This window comes from Leucoraja erinacea, chromosome 35 (assembly GCF_028641065.1).
Source record: "Leucoraja erinacea ecotype New England chromosome 35, Leri_hhj_1, whole genome shotgun sequence".
Lineage (NCBI taxonomy): Eukaryota > Metazoa > Chordata > Chondrichthyes > Rajiformes > Rajidae > Leucoraja > Leucoraja erinaceus.
Window position 1 is genome coordinate 6,023,635 of NC_073411.1, and position 19,089 is coordinate 6,042,723.

General features: G+C 46.9%; 1 protein-coding gene across 1 annotated transcript in view; it reads left to right on the top strand.

Annotated features, from left to right (window-relative positions):
- Nucleotides 1–17,111, top strand: part of LOC129713219 (zinc metalloproteinase-disintegrin-like batroxstatin-1) — a 55,649-nt gene extending 38,538 nt beyond the window's left edge. The window contains exons 15-24 of the mRNA XM_055662145.1: nt 3,660–3,759; nt 4,562–4,727; nt 5,028–5,096; nt 8,244–8,316; nt 9,333–9,438; nt 11,328–11,418; nt 12,821–12,889; nt 13,481–13,552; nt 14,207–14,263; nt 14,702–17,111. Coding sequence (XP_055518120.1) covers nt 3,660–3,759; nt 4,562–4,727; nt 5,028–5,096; nt 8,244–8,316; nt 9,333–9,438; nt 11,328–11,418; nt 12,821–12,889; nt 13,481–13,552; nt 14,207–14,263; nt 14,702–14,734 — 836 coding nt within the window. The 3' untranslated portion in view covers nt 14,735–17,111. The remainder of the gene's footprint in view (nt 1–3,659; nt 3,760–4,561; nt 4,728–5,027; nt 5,097–8,243; nt 8,317–9,332; nt 9,439–11,327; nt 11,419–12,820; nt 12,890–13,480; nt 13,553–14,206; nt 14,264–14,701) is intronic.
- Nucleotides 17,112–19,089: the final 1,978 nt, after the last annotated feature.

The window sequence follows — 19,089 nt, forward strand, 5'->3', positions numbered from 1 at the left end:
CAGTTCATTGGCTATATTTAAGAGGGAGTTAGATGTGGCCCTTGTGGCCAAGGGGATCAGAGGGTATGGAGAGAAGGCAGGTACGGGATACTGAGTTGGATGATCAGCTATGATCATATTAAATGGCGGTGCAGGCTCGAAGGGCCGAATGGCCTACTCCTGCACCTAATTTCTATGTTTCTAATACTATCCTATCTTTGGGACAATTTGGGATACTGAGTTGTATGATCAGCCATGATCATATTAAATGGCGGTGCAGGCTCGAAGGGCCGAATGGCCTACTCCTGCACCTAATTTCTATGTTTCTATGTTTCTAGGAGCTGCAGAGGGTGAAGCAAATTGGTTTTCTGTTGCATGTAAAATGTATCTAATGCAGATACACTTTTATCATGTGGTCAGTTCTGCGATGAGGGAAATGACTCATCCAACTTACAAACACCCACGATTGGTATTGTGGCCACCAACAGGATATGTTGCTTTGAAGCAATGTTAATGTTGACAAGAGAGATGCTATTGAGATGGCTTCCACTGGTCTTTCAAGCAGTTGAGATGAGATTGTACTCATTGAAATCACTGGCACATGTTACAACTGTGAGCAATTTTGGCTGCCGTATCTGAGGAAGGATGTGCTGGCTCTGGAGAGGGTGCAGGGGGGGGATTACGAGAATGATCCCAGGAATGAGTGGGCTAACTTATGATGATCGTCTGACAGCACTGGGTCTGTACTCGCTGGAGTTTAGAAGGATGAAGCCTTGAAACTTACAGAATAGCGACAGGCACCGATAGAGTGGATGTGGAGGGGATGTTTCCACCAGTGCTACAGTCTAGGACCAGAGGGCACAGCCTCTTTCGTCAGAGGGTGGTGAATCTGTGGAATGTATTGCCACAGACATCTGTGGAGGCCACAAGTCAGTGGATGTTTTTAATGTGGAGACTAACAGATTCTTGATTAGTGCGGGTGTCAAGGGTTATGGGATTGAGCGGGAAAGATAGATTACCTATGATTGAGTGGTGGAGTAGACTTGATGGGCCGAATGGCCTAATTCTTCTCCTATAATTTATGAACTTATGAACATATTAAACACAATTCCCCCCCATTGATCCTCACAAAAACCCTCAGAATTCAAAGCTTATTCTCACGGGTTGCAGTACAGGATAGTGACCAGTTGAGCACAGTGTTATTTATCAGAATATCAAGTGTTAATAGTGTTAGGGGCAGAACAGTAAATAGCCTGTCCACTGAGAAGCGTGGAGGGATATATAGTTGTGCACGAAATAAATCTTCACGCGCCAAATGCCTGTCACGTAACTGACGGCCAATGTGGGACAGCCCCAAGACCCTGGCTCAACGCAATGTCTCACCTCGAACAGCAGCAGAAGCAGGCAAATGATAGCCTGGGTCTGGGGCTCACGGCCGTTGTGGGTCCAGATCCGCCCCCACTTCTCCTCCAAGAGCAAAGCCAAGAAAATTGAAGATAGACACAAAATGCAGGAGTAACTCACCGTGACCGACAGGATCTCTGGAGAGAAGGAATGGATGATGTTTTGGGTCAAGACCCTTCTTTCAGACTGAAGAAGACTCTCGACACGAAGCGTCACCCATTCCTTCTCTCCAGAGATGCTGCCGGTCCCGCTGAGTTACTCCAGCATTTTGCGTCCTTCTTCAAATGACGTCACGTGCTCCAGACAGCTGTGCTGGCGCATGAAATCGCGCGGGACCGTGGCGTAATTAGCGTGCCAAGGACACGTAAGTGGGACAGGCCCTTTACACAGTGGTAGAGTTGTTGCCTTACAGCACCAGAGACCTGAGCTCGATCCTGACCTCGGGTGCTGTCTGTTTGCACGGAGTTTGCACGTTCTCCCTGCGACCGTGTGGGTTTCCTCCAGGTGCTCCGGTTTCCTCCCACACTCCAAACATGTGCAGGTTTGTAGGTTAAATTTGCTTCTGTAAATTGTCCCAATCATGTTGGGTAGATGACTAGTTGTTGCAGACTCCATGGACCAAAGGGCCTGTTTCCATGCGGTAACTCTAAAACTAAATTGCCCATTAGAGTGTAGGATGTGAATGTGGGATAATACGGAACTAGAGTACCTGCTGTATCTCAAAACTAAACTAAGTGTGTTAGCATCTAAGTGTTAAAACTTTAGCCTCTCCTCTATCAAAACTGGCTTGGTTGAAGATCCAGGGAGGGTGTTCCTGGTGGATGGAGAATCTTTTTTCTTAATATGTATTTTTATTAGAAGCAGGCACATATCATAGTAAAAACATTTCATGTATATCAGTCATACATCAATAACATTGCCAGTTGTGTATTGGATCTTCTTCTAGTTTTTTTTGTTATAGAAAGAGAGCAAGAGAGAAAGAAAATAAAAACAAAACAAAAGACATGATAAGGGAGAATGGGATAATTTATTAATAAATTACATTATTGGAGATAGGTTCGTAAATTAAAGTGTAACTTTTCATCTAATCCTGAGTTCAAGCTTCAGTTAGGTTCCTGTGCTGAACCATTCTTCTACCCCTTCAAATAATCAATGAATGGAGACCATATTCTGACAAAAAGTTCTTGTTTGTCCATTGACAAGTCTAATTCTTTCCAAGTGTAGGGTCTCTGACATTTCCATAATCCACATTTTAATTGTGGGGGTTATAGGGCCTTTCCAAAATGTTAATATTAATTTTTTCCCAGTTATTATACGATAGTCAAGAAAGTATCTTTGGCTTGTTGTAAGTATTAGGCTTTGTTCTGATATTCCTAGTATTATTAGTTTTGAGTCAGGATCCAATTGGGTATTAACAACTTCAGAGATTATTCTAAAAATATCAATCCAGACATTTTTAATTTTTGATTTTTATACAATTTACAGTATGCGTTAAGTTAGCTTCTAGATGCGGACATTTATCACCAATAATAGAGGATGGAGAATCTGGAAATAGGTTTATCTGCCTCGGGTTATAGGGCGTGCCATTTAGAACATCTATCAGGAGAAATTGCTTCAGCCAGAAGATAGTGACCCTGTGGATTTCTCCGCCATTGACATTGTGCCAGTGGAAATATTGACCTGGAAGTTACTGAAGTTATTAAGGCAGTTGTGTTATTCATGAAAGGAAGTCGATGTATTTCTCCCTGTAAGAGGGTCCAATGATATGGACAGAAGATGGCACAGCGGTAGAGTTGCTGCCTTGCAGCACCAGAGTCCCAGGTTCGATCCTGACGACATGTACCGCCTGTATGGAGGTTGCACGTTCTCCCTGTGACCGCGTGGGTTTTCTCCGGGTGCCCAGGTTTCCTCCCACACTCCAAAGACGTGCAGGTTTGTAGGTTAATTTGTTTCGGTAAAATTGTAAATTCTCCCTGGTGTGTAGGATAGTGCTCGTGTACGGGGTGATCGCTGGTCGGCGTGGACTCGGTGGGCCGAAGGGCCTGTTTCCGCTCTGCATCTCTCTAAAATCAATCTCTCTCTCTAAAGGTGTGAGGATCAGTCTGTTGTATAATGCTGTTGTACTGTGGACAGGCCCGATGGGCTGAATGGCCTGATCCTCTCACTGCCGTTATCTTCAGTGCTCCGATACTGAATACCATGGAGACTCAACCGCATGTAAAAGTTCACATTGATCGTGCCGGCTAATCTTGGGAGCTTTCTCTTTTTGTTATCAGGGGCTCGGACAGCACCTAATCAATGTTTCCAAACCAACACAAGGGGCTCGCTGTACAGTTACTGTAAGAAGACAACTACGTATCGATCCTGCAGGGATAAGTGAGTGTTAAAATGGTGAAACCATCACATAAAATATTGTACACTTGCCCATTAATAACATGCTGATTGCTCGGTGTAGCACACAGTCTCCCTCTGTACACGCAATGTGTGTTCCAGTTGCACAGTGGCTCAGCGGTAGAGCTGCTGCCTTACAGCGCTCGCAGTGCCCGAGACCCGTGTTCGATCCCGACTGCGGGTGCTGTCTGTACGGAGTTTGTACATTCTCCCCGTAACCGGTTTTCTCTGAGATCTTCGGTTTCCTCCCACACTCCAAAGTCGTACAAGTATGTAGGTTAATTGGCTTGGTGTATGTGTAAATTGTCCCTAGTGTGTGTAGGATAGTGTTATTGTGCGGGGATCGCTGGTGGGTGCGGACTTGATGGGCCGAAGGGCCTGTTTCCGCGCTGTATCTCTAAAACTAAGAAAAAAACGAAAGTTGCCCATTTATTTCCTTGTCACCTATTCTCTCTCACAGAATCACAGGCAGGAACTGCTCTACCCAAAACATCACCCATTCCTTCTCTCCAGAGATGCTGCCTGTCCCGCTGAGTTACTCCAGCTTTTTGTGTCTGTCTTCGATTGAAAGCAGCATCCGCAGTTCCTTCCTACTCAACCGATTTCTAGTTTCCAAAGTCAAATCTCAATGCTGAAATGACTGTCAGCTCCACACTGTCAATGGATTTTGGGAGGGAGAGATGTGGATTGTCACTGGCCTATCCTCCTGTCCATCACTCTAGGGAACTGAGGATCGGTAGGTGGTGTCTGGCAGTGCGTTACCTCTAACATTCTCCTTCCTCCCCAGGGACATAATGTGTGGGCAGCTGCACTGTATCGGTGGCAACAAAAGGCCACCATCTCACAGCACTGGGACAATAACCATTGGAAGTCAAGTGTGCAAAGTCGTTCTGGACCGGGATGGAGTTAACCCAGGATTAGTACACAATGGCGCAAAGTGTGGAGACAACAAGGTAATGAGATGCAGACACAAACAACTGCAGATGCAGGTTTATACCAAAGATACGCTGCTATAAGTAACTCAGCGGGTCAGGCAGCATCTCTGGACTAAAGGGATGGGTGACATCCATGTCGGGTCGAGACAGTCTGAAGAAGCATCCCGACCCGAAAAGTCATTTATTGAATTTCTCCAGAGATGCTGCCTGACCCGCTGAGTAACTCCAGTACTTTGTGTCTTTTTACTCGTCAATCAACCTCTGCGGTTCCTTCTTTCTACATTTTGAATGCTCATTGTAAATCTGCCCTCTCCACAGATGTGCGTGAATGCAGAATGTGTCGAAGTCAGATTGAAGAACTGCACCAGCAAGTGCCCTCAGCATGCGGTAAGGTTGATACTTGGCCTGGCCACGTTTGTGCCTCTCCATCTTCCACAGGGTCCTTGTCTACACCCTTCAGCGTGGTCTACCCTGGGACTTGGCATTAGGCAGGCGCTGCTGCCTAAGTTCACCATCTCAGTCCCTGCTCAGCTACAGTACCATGCAGTGGTGTGTGGGAATTAAACATAGAACATAGATCAAACAATACAGCCCAGAACTGGCCCTCCATGCCCACAATGTCCACACTAGTCATGATGCCGTTAAACTGATCTCATCTGTGTGGACATGATCCATATCCCTCTATTCCTTGAACAGCCATGTGCCTCACTAAAAGCCTCCTGAACACCACTATAGTATCTGCCCACCACCGTGTGTTCCAGGCCTCCACCACTCTCTGTGTCAAAAGCTTCATTAAACTCATTAAATCTCCATTAAACTATCCCCCTCTCACCATATAGCTCTGCCTTCTAATGTCCGATATTTCCACTCTGGGAAAAGGTTCTGACTGCCTATATGCCTCTCATCTTTTTATACACTTCTATCTAGTCTCAACCTCTCCTATCATCCCAGCGTTAGTCTGGAGTTTTTAGGGACTGAATAGAAACATAGAAACATAGAAAATAGGTGCAGGAGGAGGCCATTCGGCCCTTCGAGCCATTCATTGTGATCATGGCTGATCGTCCCCTATCAGTAACCCGTGCCTGCCTTCTCCCCATATCCCTTGACTCCACTAGCCCCTAGAGCTCCCCATATCCCTTGACTCCACTAGCCCCTAGAGCTCTATCTAACTCTCTCTTAAATCCATCCAGTGACTTGGCCTCCACTGCCCTTTGTGACAGGGAATTCCACAAATTCACAACTCTCTGGGTGAAAAAGTTTTTTCTCACCTCAGTCTTAAATGACCTCCCCTTTATTCTAAGACTGTGGCTCCTGGTTCTGGACTCGCCCAACATTGGGAACATTTTTTCCTGCATCTAGCTTGTCCAGTCCTTTTATAATTTTATATGTTTCTATAAGATCCACCCTCATCCTTCTAAACTCCAGTGAATACAAGCCTAGTCTTTTCAATCTTTCCTCATATGACAGTCCCGCCATCCCAGGGATCAATCTCGTGAACCTGCACTGCACTGCCTCAATCACAAGGATGTCCTTCCTCAAATTAGGAGACCAAAACTGTACACAATACTCGAGATGTGATCTCACCAGAGCCCTATGCAACTGCAGAATATAACTGAACAAGCAATATAGCATGGAAAAGAGCTATGTCCACACCAGCCACCAAAGTCCTAGTGACATAAATCTGACACTAATACCACTTCTACTCACCCCATATTCACATCCGCTCTCTCCACCACTCACTCGCACACTAAGGGTGATTTACAATGGCCGATGAACCTATAACCTGAGGCACAGTGTCACAGCAGGTAGAGCTTCTGCCTCAAAGTGCCAGAGACCTGGGTTTGATCCTTATTTCCGACGTGGTCTCTGTAGAGTTTGCACCTTCTCCCAGTGATCGCACGGGCTTCCTCCGGGTGCTCCGGTTTCTTCCCACATCCCAAAGACGTGCTGGTTTGTGGGTTGTATGGGAATATGAGCTGCAGATGCCAGTTTACACCGAAGGTGGACACAAGATCCGGGCAGGGCCTGGCGCGGCCTTAATGGCCACGGGACTTGCCGTCGCCCGCCGGGGGCTTTGACATCTAGAGAAGATTGGAGAGCAGGGGAGAGACTAGCCTTTGCCTTCCATCACAGTGCGGAGGAGATTCACTGTGATGGATGTTTGTGTAAATTGTGTGGGCGTGTGTCTTGGTTCTTTACTTGTTGTATGACTGTAGAAACCAAATTTTGTTTGAACTTCATTTGAGGTTCAAATGACAATCAACGGTATTGTATTGTTGTGTGTGTTGTATTGTAAAATGCTGGTGTAACGCAGCGGGTCAGGCAGCATTTCAGGAGGAAAGGAATCCTTCACGTTTTGGGTCGGAAGCCGTCTGTAAAAGGATTCCGATTAGAAATCTCACCTATTCCTTTTCTCCAGAGATGCTGCCTGACCTGTGGAGTTACTTCTGCATGTTGTATCTATATTTCAGGTTTGTAGGTTAATTGCCTTCTCTATAGTGTCCCGAGGGTGTGGGAATTGAACCTGAATCTTTGGAACTGTGTGACTCTACTCACTGTGCCAACGAGCTTGCAGATACTTGCAGAGAACATTCAATAGGAAAGTCATGGGGGAAAAGGTGCTGGAGAAGGGTGGCACAGTGGCACAGCGGCCCAGCGGTAGAGTTGCTGCCTCACAGCACCAGAGACCCTGGTTCGATCCTGACTCCGAGTGCTGTCTGTGCAGAGTTTGCACAGTTTTGGGTTTGGAGTTGGGATTTTCCCCGGGTGCTCCGGTTTCCTCCCACATCCCAAAGACGTGTGGGTTTGTAGGTTAATTCACCTCAGTAAATTGCCTCTATGTGTAGGATGCGAAAGTAGGATAACATAAGAACTAGCATACGGATGATCGATGGTCGGCATGGATTCAGTGGGCCGAATGGCCTGTTTCCATGGGGTGCCTCTATTAAAAAAATTGGTGAGCATTCCGTTTGAATGCAGTGTCTTGCAGCCATCTTTTCTAGTTTAGTTTAGAGATACAGCACCGGAACAGGCCCTTCGGCCCACAGAGACCGCGCTAAACAGCGATCCCCGTACACGAACATTATCCTACACACACTGGGGACAACTTACAATGTTGCCAAGCCAATTAGCCTACAAACCTGTACGTCTTTGGAGTGTGGGAGTAAGCTGGAGCACCCGGAGAAAATCCACGCAGGTCACGGGGAGAACGTACAAACTCCGTACAGGCAGCACCCGTGGTCAGTATAGAACGTGGGTCTCTGGCGCTGTAAGGCAGCAACTCTACCATTGCGCCACTGTACAGTCCAGTGAGCGAGGAACAAAAAAAAGGAGGCTTGCTCTTTTACCGCAAGTTCCCTATCCTCTCTGGCATGCCACCCATCCCAGCAGTGAGTTTATACTGAAATGCAGAGGCTATGTTTGTACTAAAGGGCCATGGTGGTGGGACATTGTGTTAGGGTGCCCTCTGTGTGAAGTGTTTAGGAATTGCTCAGTATTTGGTTCCTCATTGCATCTTCATGTTCGTTTCCACAGGTCTGTAACCATCTGGAGAAGTGCCAGTTCAAGGCGGGCTATAGTAAACACAGCAGCATTTTCCCTGTTATAGGTAACGTTACCACAAGACGATCGCAAGTCAAGGCCGCGGTTACCCCATTGAGTTTGATAATCCCCACTTCACCATGTTGCTATTGTATCTGCCCCCCACTCAGAATCCTGAATCACCCCTTCCCCACAAAACCATCCTTTGTGAAAATGAAACACCTTTGCCGGAAATCTGAACTAAATGAGTGAGGATTTGCAGAAAACAAATACCTTGGCATAAATGCCACTTGTTTTCTTAGTCTGAGTGCAATTGTTCACTGGCTCAATGCAGCTTTTATTGTCACATGTGCGAAGTGCAAACACACGGTGGAATTCTTTAATTGAGCCAGGTAGTCTGCAAGACACCTTTCGACAGGTACATGCTAGGTGTAGTATGAAATGGGCCAAACGTGTATGTCCTGGTGTGTAATGTAGATGTTCACAGAATGCTGGAGTGACTCAGCGGGAGAGAAGGAGAGAAGAAGGAATGGGTGCTGTTTTGGGTCGAGCCACTTCGTCAGGTGTTGGTTGGTGTGGGCAGGTTGGTCCGAAGGGCATGTTTCCACACTGTATGAGTCTATGCCCACGGATTTAAGCTCATCGGTTCTTGCTGCGGGTGGATGAGAGACTTAAGGGCCTGTCCCATTTGCGCGCCATTTGCACGAAGATTTCGTGAATCCCCAAATCCTAGGGCGTCGCACGTGACCGCGCGTCACTGCCTACATCACCACGCACCATGCACGCACCATGCACGCGTAATGCACGCCATGTGCATGTAATGCACGCCATGCGCGCGTAATGCACGCCATGTGCGCATAATGCACGCCATGCGCACGTAAATGATGTCACGTAAATGACGCGCAAATGACACCCAAGTGGGACAGGCCCTTTACATTGTATAACTCAGCTGTAATAAGCCCATGGTCCTAGGTAATAACCCCGTGATAAACCACTCTACTGCAGCAACCTAAAATGACTCAAGGTAACTATCAACGGCCGTGTGTGTCGGGTGTTAATGTGTTTTTGCTTCATACCCTGCAGCAATAGTGATCATCATTGTGGTTGTGATACTGATCATTGCCGTGATTGGAGTGGGATGTTTCGTATACTGGAGGAGGTACAAGGCAAAGAGCCCGTCGCAGCCACGGTGAGTCACCCTGCTGAAGGGCCGGTTGTCTTTTGTCCACCTCGCTCACAACCGGGTTGCTGAACTTGGAGTCTTGGCCCGTCTCCTGTAGCCCGGGCCACAGTACAAGGTGGTGCAGCGGTAGTGTTGCTGCCTTACAGCGCCAGGGAGCCGGGTTCGATCCCGACTACGGGTGCTGCCCGTACGGACATTGTACATTCTCCCCGTGACCTGCGTGGGTTTTCTCCTGGTGCTCCGGTTTCCTCCCACACTCCAAAGACGTTCAGGTTTATAGGTTCACAAAAATGCTGGAGAAACTCAGCGGGTGCAGCAGCATCTATGGAGCGAAGGGAATAGGCAACGTTTCGGGCCGAAACGCGAAGGGTTTCGGCCCAAAACGTTGCCTATTTCCTTCGCTCCATAGATGCTGCTGCACCCGCTGAGTTTCTCCAGCACTTTTGTGTACCTTCGATTTTCCAGCATCTGCAGCTCCTTCTTAAACAGGTTTATAGGTTAATCAGCTTCTGTAAATTGTCCCTAGTGTGTAGAACAGGACTAGTGTACGGGGTGTGTAGGATGGAACTAGTGTACGGGTGATCGCTGGTCAGCATGGACTCGGTGTGCTGACGGACCAGTTTCCACCCTGTATCTCTGAACCAAACTAAGTAACCGCAACACATCCAACTCAGAACTGTGGACTCAAGTTATACTCTTGAGCCTTGGGTCCAGATCGCAGCTGACATCTCAGAGTTGAGGGGGTGCAACAATATAGGAGGTACTGCTTTTAAACTGAGGCCCCTCTCTCCTGTCAATAGACAATAGACAACAGGTGCAGGAGTCCTCGTCCTTGCTGCTGTTTATAACATGTTCCTGGTTTTCATCTTTTCCAAGATATATATGAAAATCCCCGCGAAATGCAGCTATGCTCACGTTCCCATGAAATGTAGTTAGTTTAAAGTTTGCTTCAAGAGCTTCTTGCTGCTTATTCAGCAATGAGGGAGGCACAGGAGTAGAGCTGTTGCCCCACAGCGCCAAAAACCCAGGTTCAATCCAGACCTTGGATGCTGTCTTTGTGGAGTTTGCACATTCACCCTGTGACTGCATGTTTTTCCTCCCAGTGCTCTGGCTTCCTCCCACATCACAAAGGGTAGGTTTGGGAGGATGTGGGCAGGTGGGACTAGTGTAGACGAGACATGTTGGTCAGCGTGGCCATGTTGGGCTAAAGGGACTTCCACCCTGTATGACTCCATGTGTGTGTTTGCAGGTTATTTGGCCTTTGTCAAATATCCCCTAATTGTTGGGAAAGAATGAGAATGTGGGATAGCATAGAATTAATATGGGTTTATCAATGGTCGGCTGGGACTTGGTGGGACAAAGGGGCTTTATCCATGCTAGTATCTCAAAACTAAACTGAATTAGATGTTACCCAATGTCATGTTGATATATGGTAGAGATATCTGGCTTCCAGACCTTGACCCTTGACACTGGGATCCAAAGTTTTGCTGAAGGTAGACACAAAAAGCTGGAGTAACTCAGCGGGACAGGCAGCATCTCTGGAGAGAAGGAATGGGTGACGTTTTGTGTCGAGACCCTTCTTCACAATGAGAGTCAGGGGAGAGGGAGTCTAGAGATATGGATGGGGTAAGGTGTGAAATCGACAGACTTTGATTAAGAAATCAACGGTTCATTGTTGACTGAGGCAAAGGTGACAAGGAGGAATATAATCAGTAAAATTAATAGGTAGTGGGGTGGGAGGGATGGAGAGAGAGAGAGAGAGAGAGAGGGAAAGCAAGGGTTCGTTGAAGTCAGAAAAAAAATCAAGGGTGATGCCGCTGGGTTGAAAACTGCCAAAGCGAAATATAAGGTGATGCTCTTTCCTTTTATTGACGATCATCTGATTCTGTTCTTAGGTTCCAGTCAACAACCTTCGGACTCACAAACCCAACCTTTGCAGGAAGTGCACCAGCCACACCACAGATGCAAAGAACCCACAACCCTAAGGCAAGTCCGAGCAATGTTTCGATCTGCTGTCTGATGATCAGAGCACTCCTGTCTGAAGAAAGGTTTCGGCCCGAAACGTCGCCTATTTCCTTCGCTCCATAGATGCCGCTGCACCCGCTGAGTTTCTCCAGCATTTTTGTGTACCTTTGATTTTCCAGCATCTGCAGTTCCTTCTTAAACACTCTTGTGGCTTTATTGCTGAATTAGTGTTCCAGAGAACTACTACCAAACTGAAGTCATGAATCCACATCCTTCAATTTGAGTCATATTTTTTTTTTTAAAGCAAAAAATAGGAACTTTAAAAGTTGCTCAACTGTGTAAAACTCTGATAGTACAACATCCTCCCAACTTTAGTGGCGTTACACAGGAGTATAAATAACGTGGATGTGGAGAGGATGTTTCCACTAGTGGCAGAGTCTATGACCAGAGGTGAGGTGGAATTTCTTCAGTCAGAGGGCGGTGAATCTGTGGAATTCATTGCCACAGATGGCTTCTTCTTTTGTGTGGCGTGCACAGCCCAAAGTTGTAGGAAAACTTGTTCTATTTGATCTTCTGTTTGTGCACGTCGAGTTCATTGCATTAGTTGAAACAGGGCGGACCACGTGAAGGTTGCAATCTTCCACCCCCCACAGACGGCGATGGGGGTCAAGTCAGTAGAGGCCGAGATTTATGATTAGTTCGTGGGTCAGGGGTTGTGGGGAGAGGGTAGGAGAATGGGGTTGAGAGGAAAACACAGATCAGCCATGATTGAATGGTGGAGTAGACTTGAGGGGCCGCATAGCCTAATGCCCCTGTCCCACTTAGGAAACCTGAACGGAAACCTCTGGAGACTTTGTGCCCCACCCAAGGTTTCCGTGCGGTTCCCAGAGGTTTTTGTCAGTCTCCCTACCTGCTTCCACTACCTGCAACCTCCTGCAACCTCCGGGAACCGCACGGAAACCTTGCGTGGGGCGCAAAGTCTCCAGATGTCTGAAGAAGGGTTTCGGCCCGAAACGTCGCCTATTTTCTTCGCTCCGTAGATGCTGCTGCACCCGCTGAGTTTCTCCAGCAATGTTGTGTACCTTCTGCACTACACTGGATGGATTTAGGAGAGAGTTAGATAGGGGCTAGTGGAGTCAAGGGATATGGGGAGAAGGCAGGCACGGGTTATTGATAGGGGACGATCAGCCATGATCACAATGCATGGCGGTGCTGGCTCGAAGGGCCGAATGGACTCCTCCTGCACCTATTTTCCAAAAAAAAAATTTTAAAAATCTCTAAATAGTCTAAAGTATAAAGGCTGTTATAGAAGCTATCAGAGTGGGGTAAAACTCTGCCAGTTGTTGAAACTAAAGGTCATCCCTTCCCATTCTCACCAGCCTCTCTGTTCTCTCTTCTCACTAATTCTCGCTTCAAATTGCAGGGTCCAATGCAAGTGGCTCCACCCCCTCTCCCTTACGCCAGGGGACCTCCTCCTCCTGCACCTGCCAAGGTAAGTCCACGTGCCACCACTGGGTTATTCTGGCTGCATTGGTCCACAAACACCATCATTTCATTGAGGATAACCTCTCATTCCAGAGCACCATTCCTTGCAGTCATTTGCTTCTCAAAGTCCAGTGTATGTTTAGTTTAGTTTAGAGTCATCGAGTTATAGTTATACAGTGTGGAAACAGGCCAAACTCACCCACGCCGACCAACATGTCCCATGTACACTAGTCCACCTGCTTGTGTTTGGCCCATATCCCTCTCAACCTGTCCTATCCATGTACCTGTCTAATTGTTTCTTAAAAGTTGTAATAGTTGCTGACGTATATACCTCCTCTGACGGCTCGTTCCGTACACCCACCACCCTTTGTGTTTTGTTTTCATTTAGTTTTGTTTCGTTTCGTTTTGGTTTATCGTCACATGTACCGAGGTACAATGAAAAGCTTTATGTTGTGTGCTAATCAGTTAGAGAAAATACTACACTTGAGTTCACAGTGAACAGGTACAGGTTAAAGGGAGTAAAGTTTGGTGCAAGATAAAGTCCTATTATTGGCTTTTCCTCCAAGATAACCTCACTAATTCTCACGTTATATTCCAGGGTCCAATGGCTACCGCTCCCCCCTTTCCTCCATATGCCAAGCCACCATCTGCACCCATCCCCACTGGCAGGGTAAGTCCACATCCCAGCAATGGGTTGTTACCACGGGGGACAAAGAGCGCCACTGAGTGTTAAGCCCCTGTATCACTTAGGAAACCTGAACGGAAACCTCTGGAGACTTTGCGCCCCACCCAAGGTTTCCGTGCGGTTCCCGGAGGTTTTTGTCAGTCTCCTTAATGGTCGAAAGTGGTTTACACTTCTTCTATGTTCTGGCGATTATTTAAAAAAAAAAAATTTTATTCAAAATCGGCCGTGACTAAAAATAGGTTGCCGTTTTAAAAATCGGTAATTTTTTAGTCGAAACCGGTTGCGATGCTGGTTGAAGGTGGTTTCCGGAGGTTGCAGGTGGTTGCCGGAGGTTGCAGGTGGTGGAAGGTAAATCCTGCAACCACCAGCAACCACCTTCAACTAGCATCGCAACTGCCTTCGACTAAAAAAATTACCGATTTTTAAAACGGCAGAGGAACATAGAAGAGGAAACCACTTTCGACCATTAGGGAGACTGACAAAAACCTCCGGGAACCGCACGGAAACCTTGGGTGGGGCACAAAGTCTCCAGAGGTTTCCGTTCAGGTTTCCTAAGTGAGACAGGGGCATTACAACTCGGATGAAAGCATCGGCTGATCAGACTTAATATTAATATTATTTCTCGTCTTTTTCTCCCAGCCATTTCCACCTCGAGCTCCAGTGAAGAAGCCGGTGTTGCCTCCGCCATCGGCCAAGGTACTTCAACCTGATTAGCAACTTACACAGAAATAGGTTGACCAAGTAGATAGTAGCTCAGGACCGCTCGCTAGTTGTCGGTAGGATGGTTCAGATGCCCGATAGCAGCTGGGAATAAACCGTCTCCGAATCTGGACGTGTGCGTTTTCACACTTCGATACCTCTTGTCTGATGTGGGGAAGAGGGAGTGTGACTGGCCCCAGGTTATGCTGCTGGCCTTGCCGAGGCAGCATGAAGTGTAAATGGAGTCGATGGAAGAGAGGTCGGTTTGAGTGATGGTCTGGGCTGCGTCCACAATTCTCTGCAATTTCTAAATGCTGTGGGTCGGGCAGCATCTCCGGGGAAAAGGAATAGGTGACATTTCGGGTCTAGACCCTCCATCAGACTAGCGCGTGTGTTTTAAGGAACGTACTGAATGTATCAATATCTTCTTTCCAGGTCTTGATGCCTCCAAACAAACCGAGAAACTGAACATCAGACGGGAACTGACTGCTCCAACCTTCCAGTTACCTGTAGCTTGTATTAATTGTTCCGTTTATTTATATGTGGTCGCAGTGAAATTCGCAAAGCTTTTTCCTTCTCTATTTATTCTGTTGATTTATAGCCAAAGATGCAAAGCAACTGGACTCCTATATCTCTACCTTGACCGGGGAATGGGCAGGAGAGTGCATGATGTATCAATAGTCTCTGCTAATGATCAGTGGATGTTACACTGGAGATTTTTGATGTGTGCAAAGTGGCGATGTTTTTATAAGGGCCAGAGTGAGAGAATGCATGTTTCTTGTAGAGTGAAGGGCAATGCAGGTTGGAATAAGGAATCCCTAGAGAAATCGAGGCTCTGGTCTGAAAAATTGGAGGAGGCATGGTGTGTAGGTAGGAACTGCAGATGCTGGTTTACACTGAAGGCAGACACAAGATGCTGGGGTAACTCAACGGGTCAGGCAGCATCTCTCGTTAAAAAGGAATAGATGACGTTTCTGGGAAGTTGGAAGCAGAGGAATGAAAAGGTACAGATAAGTGGAGGCCAATTCACTGGATGTTTTCAAGACTGTGTCTGATTACTGATTGGGGATGATCAGCCATAATCACATTGAATGGCGGTGCTGGCTCAAAGGGCCGAATGGCCGACTCCTGCACCTATTGTCTACTGTCTAGAACAAATCAGAGCCGGCACCGATGGCCAAGGAGCGAACAATGGTCCATTGCTGGCAGTGGAGGAGGTGATAACGAAGGGATGTGAACAGTGACACTAGCAGGACAGCTAGAAACATTGAAAATAGGTGCAGGAGGAGGCCATTCGGCCATTCGGCCCTTCGAGCCAGCACCGCCATTCATTGGCTGATCATCCCCAATCAATAACCCGTTCCTGCCTTCTCCCCATATACCTTGATTCCACCAGCCCCTAGAGCTCTATCGAACTCTCTCTTAAATCCATCCAGTGATTTGGCCTCCACTGCCCTCTGTGGCAGGGATTCCACAAATTCAACAAACTAGGGTGGGGGAAGAGACGGAAAGAGAGGGAAATGCAAGGGTTACTTGAAATTAGAGAAATGCAGTTTAATTTCCGATAACTGAGGAATTGCATTTCGGGAAGTCAAACCGGAGCAGGACCTTTATAGAGGACCCTGGGGAGGGCTGCAGAGCAAGGGAACCTACATGTACAACTACAGCATTCCCTGAAAGTGGTTTCACAGGTAGATGTGGTGTAGCAGAAGGCATCTGTAATGTTGGCCTTCATCAGCCAGGGGAGTGAGTCTAGAAGTTAGGACATTACATTACACTTGTACAACATGCTGGTGTGACTACACTTGGAGTATTGTGTTCAGTTATGGTCACACTGCTATAAAATGCCATCAAACTGGAAAGGTGCAGAGATTTACAAAGTTGTTGCCAGAACTCGAGGGTTTGATCTATAGTGAGGTTGGGCAGGCTAGGACTTTTTTCCTTGGAGCGCGGGAGGCTGAGGAGTTGATCTTATAGTGGTGTATAAAATCAGGAGGTGAATATATGGGGTAAATGCAATCTTTCTTTTCAGGGTAGAGGAATCAAGAACTAGAGGACTTATATTTAAGGGGGGAGAGTAAGGATGTAATAGAAACCTGAGACGCAAATGTTTCATACAGTGGTAGGTATATTGAAAGTTCCACGAGAGGTCCCACCACTGCCATTAAATGTAGCCTTATTTCTTGGGGTGGCACAGCGGTAGAGTTGCTGCCTCACAGCGCCAGAGACCCGGGTTTGATCCTGACTATGGATGCTGTCCGCACGGAGTTTGTACATTCCCACCCTGACCTGCGTGGGGGTTTTTTTCCAGGAACTCTGGTTCCCTCCCACACTCCAATGACATACAGGTTTGTAGGTTAATTGGCTTGGTATCATTGTAAATTGTCCCTAGCGTGTGTAGGATAGTGTTAATGTGCAGGGATCGCTGGTCAGCATGCACTCAGTAGGGCCGAAGGGCCTGTTTCCGTGCTGTATGTCTAAACTAAATTAAAAGTATTGATTGCGGCAGGCACAATAACAATATTTAAACAAATATTTTGATGAGTCATATTCTTGTGTGTGGCATGCACAGCCTAAAGTTGTAAGACAACTTGTTCTGTTTGATCTTCTGTCTGTGCACGCCAGGTTGATTGCATTCGTCGAAACAGGGTGGACCACGTGAAGGTTGCAATCTCCCACCCCATTTTGACATGTCAAGGATAGGAAAGGTTTAGTGGACTAATGGGACTAGCTTAGATGGACATCTTATGATATTTCCAAGCTGTATGGGCCGACTCTATTTGACATCCCATTTAAAGGTGGAGGTAATGTGCAATTTATTCTCAAATAAAAATAATCAAACAACAAGTCCTTGTTTTCTATTTATTCTCTTGTCATTGTTGAAAAGGCCTCCTGTGAACGTGACTATGTTGATTTCTCCAGCAGAATAATTCACTAAACGATCCAGGTCTGTGTATCAGGAGGATATATTGGCCTCAGTAGATGTAATGAACCTAAGTAATCAATAAGATCATAGGGCCTGAGACCACATCTGGAGTATTGCGTACAGTTTTGGTCTCCTAATTTGAGGAAGGACATCCTTGTGATTGAAGCAGTGCAGCGTAGGTTCACGAGATTGATCCCTGGGATGGCGGGACTGTCATATGAGGAAAGATTGAAAAGACTAGGCTTGTATTCACTGGAGTTTAGAAGGATGAGGGGGTATCTTATAGAAACATATAAAATTATAAAAGGACAGGACCAGCTAGATGTAGGAAAAATGTTCCCTATGTTGGGCGAGTCCAGAACCAGGGGCCACAGCCTTAGAATAAAGGGGAGGTCATTTAAGACTGAGGTGAGAAAAAACTTTTTCACCCAGAGATGTGTGAATTTATGGAATTCCCTGCCACAGAGGGCAGTGGAGGCCAAATCACTGGATGGATTTAAGAGAGAGTTAGATAGAGCTCTAGGGGCTAGTGGAGTTAAGGGATAATGGGGAGAAGGCAGGAACGGGTTATTGATAGGGGACGATCAGCCATGATCACAATGAATGGCGGTGCTGGCTCGAAGGGCCGAATGGCCTCCTCCTGCACCTATTTTCTATGCTTCTATGTGAGCAGAATTAGGTCATTCAGCCCATTGAGTCTACTCCGCCATTCGATCATAGCTGCTCTATTCTTCCCTATCAACCCCATTCTCCTGCTTTCTCCCCACAACCTTTGACACCCTTAATCAAGAAGCTATCAATCTCCGCTTTAGAAATACCCTATTACTTGGTCCCCACGGCCATCTGCGGCAATGAACTCCATAGATCCACCACCCTCTGGCCTCCCGACACCCTTCCCCCATCCACTCTATCCAGGCCTTTCATTATTCGATAGCTTTCAATGAGACCCCCTCATCCTTCTAAACTCCAGTGAGTACAGACCCAGGGCCATCGAACGCTCCTCACATATGTGCCAAAGACGTCTCTATGACTCTAGTTGGCATAGACTCCATGGATGTCACTAGGAAATACATGAACGTATGTAGGATATGGAAACTGCAGGGATGGTGAGATGACAGCTCAGCTCTGACTGACTTGGTTGATCAATGCTGTGGTTTGGTCTCATGGAGCTGTGACGTGGCTGCACAGTGCAATTGCTCAACGTGGTCAGGCCAAAACAGCTGCACCACACGTATCCAAAATCTCCCTTTGAGGAAACCACGTTGATTCAGCTGTGATCAGCAGAGGCCGTGGCCTTGTGTGACTCAGAGCCCAGACGTCTGACACCAACAACCAGAGCACAGAAATCAAACCGCAGCCACAGGACACAGGGTTCTGGTGAAATGCCACCGGAACACGACTATAAAAGGAGGTCTGATGGAGGGACCGAGAGCAGGAGGTGGAGCGGATTATAGACAATAGGTGCAGGAGTAGGCCATTTGGCCCTTTGAGCCAGCACCGCCATTCAATGTGATCATGGCTGATCATCCTCACTCAGTACCCTGTTCCTGCCTTCTCCCCATATCCCCTGACTCAGCTATCTTTAAGAGCCCTATCTAGCTCTCTCTTGAAAGCATCCAGAGAACCCGCCTCCACCGCCCTCTGAGGCAGAGAATCCCACAGACTCATCACTCTCTGTGAGAAAAAGTGTTTCCTCATCTCTGTTCTAAATGGCTTACTCCTTATTCTTAAACTGTGGCCCCTGGTTCTGGACTCCCCCAACATCAGGAACATGTTTCCTACCTCTGGCGTGTCCAAGCCCTTAACAATCTTATATGTTTCAATTAAATTAAATAATTAATTATTATTTAACTAAAAAAGATTTTTAGTGCTATATGACCCCAAAGTGCTTCACATA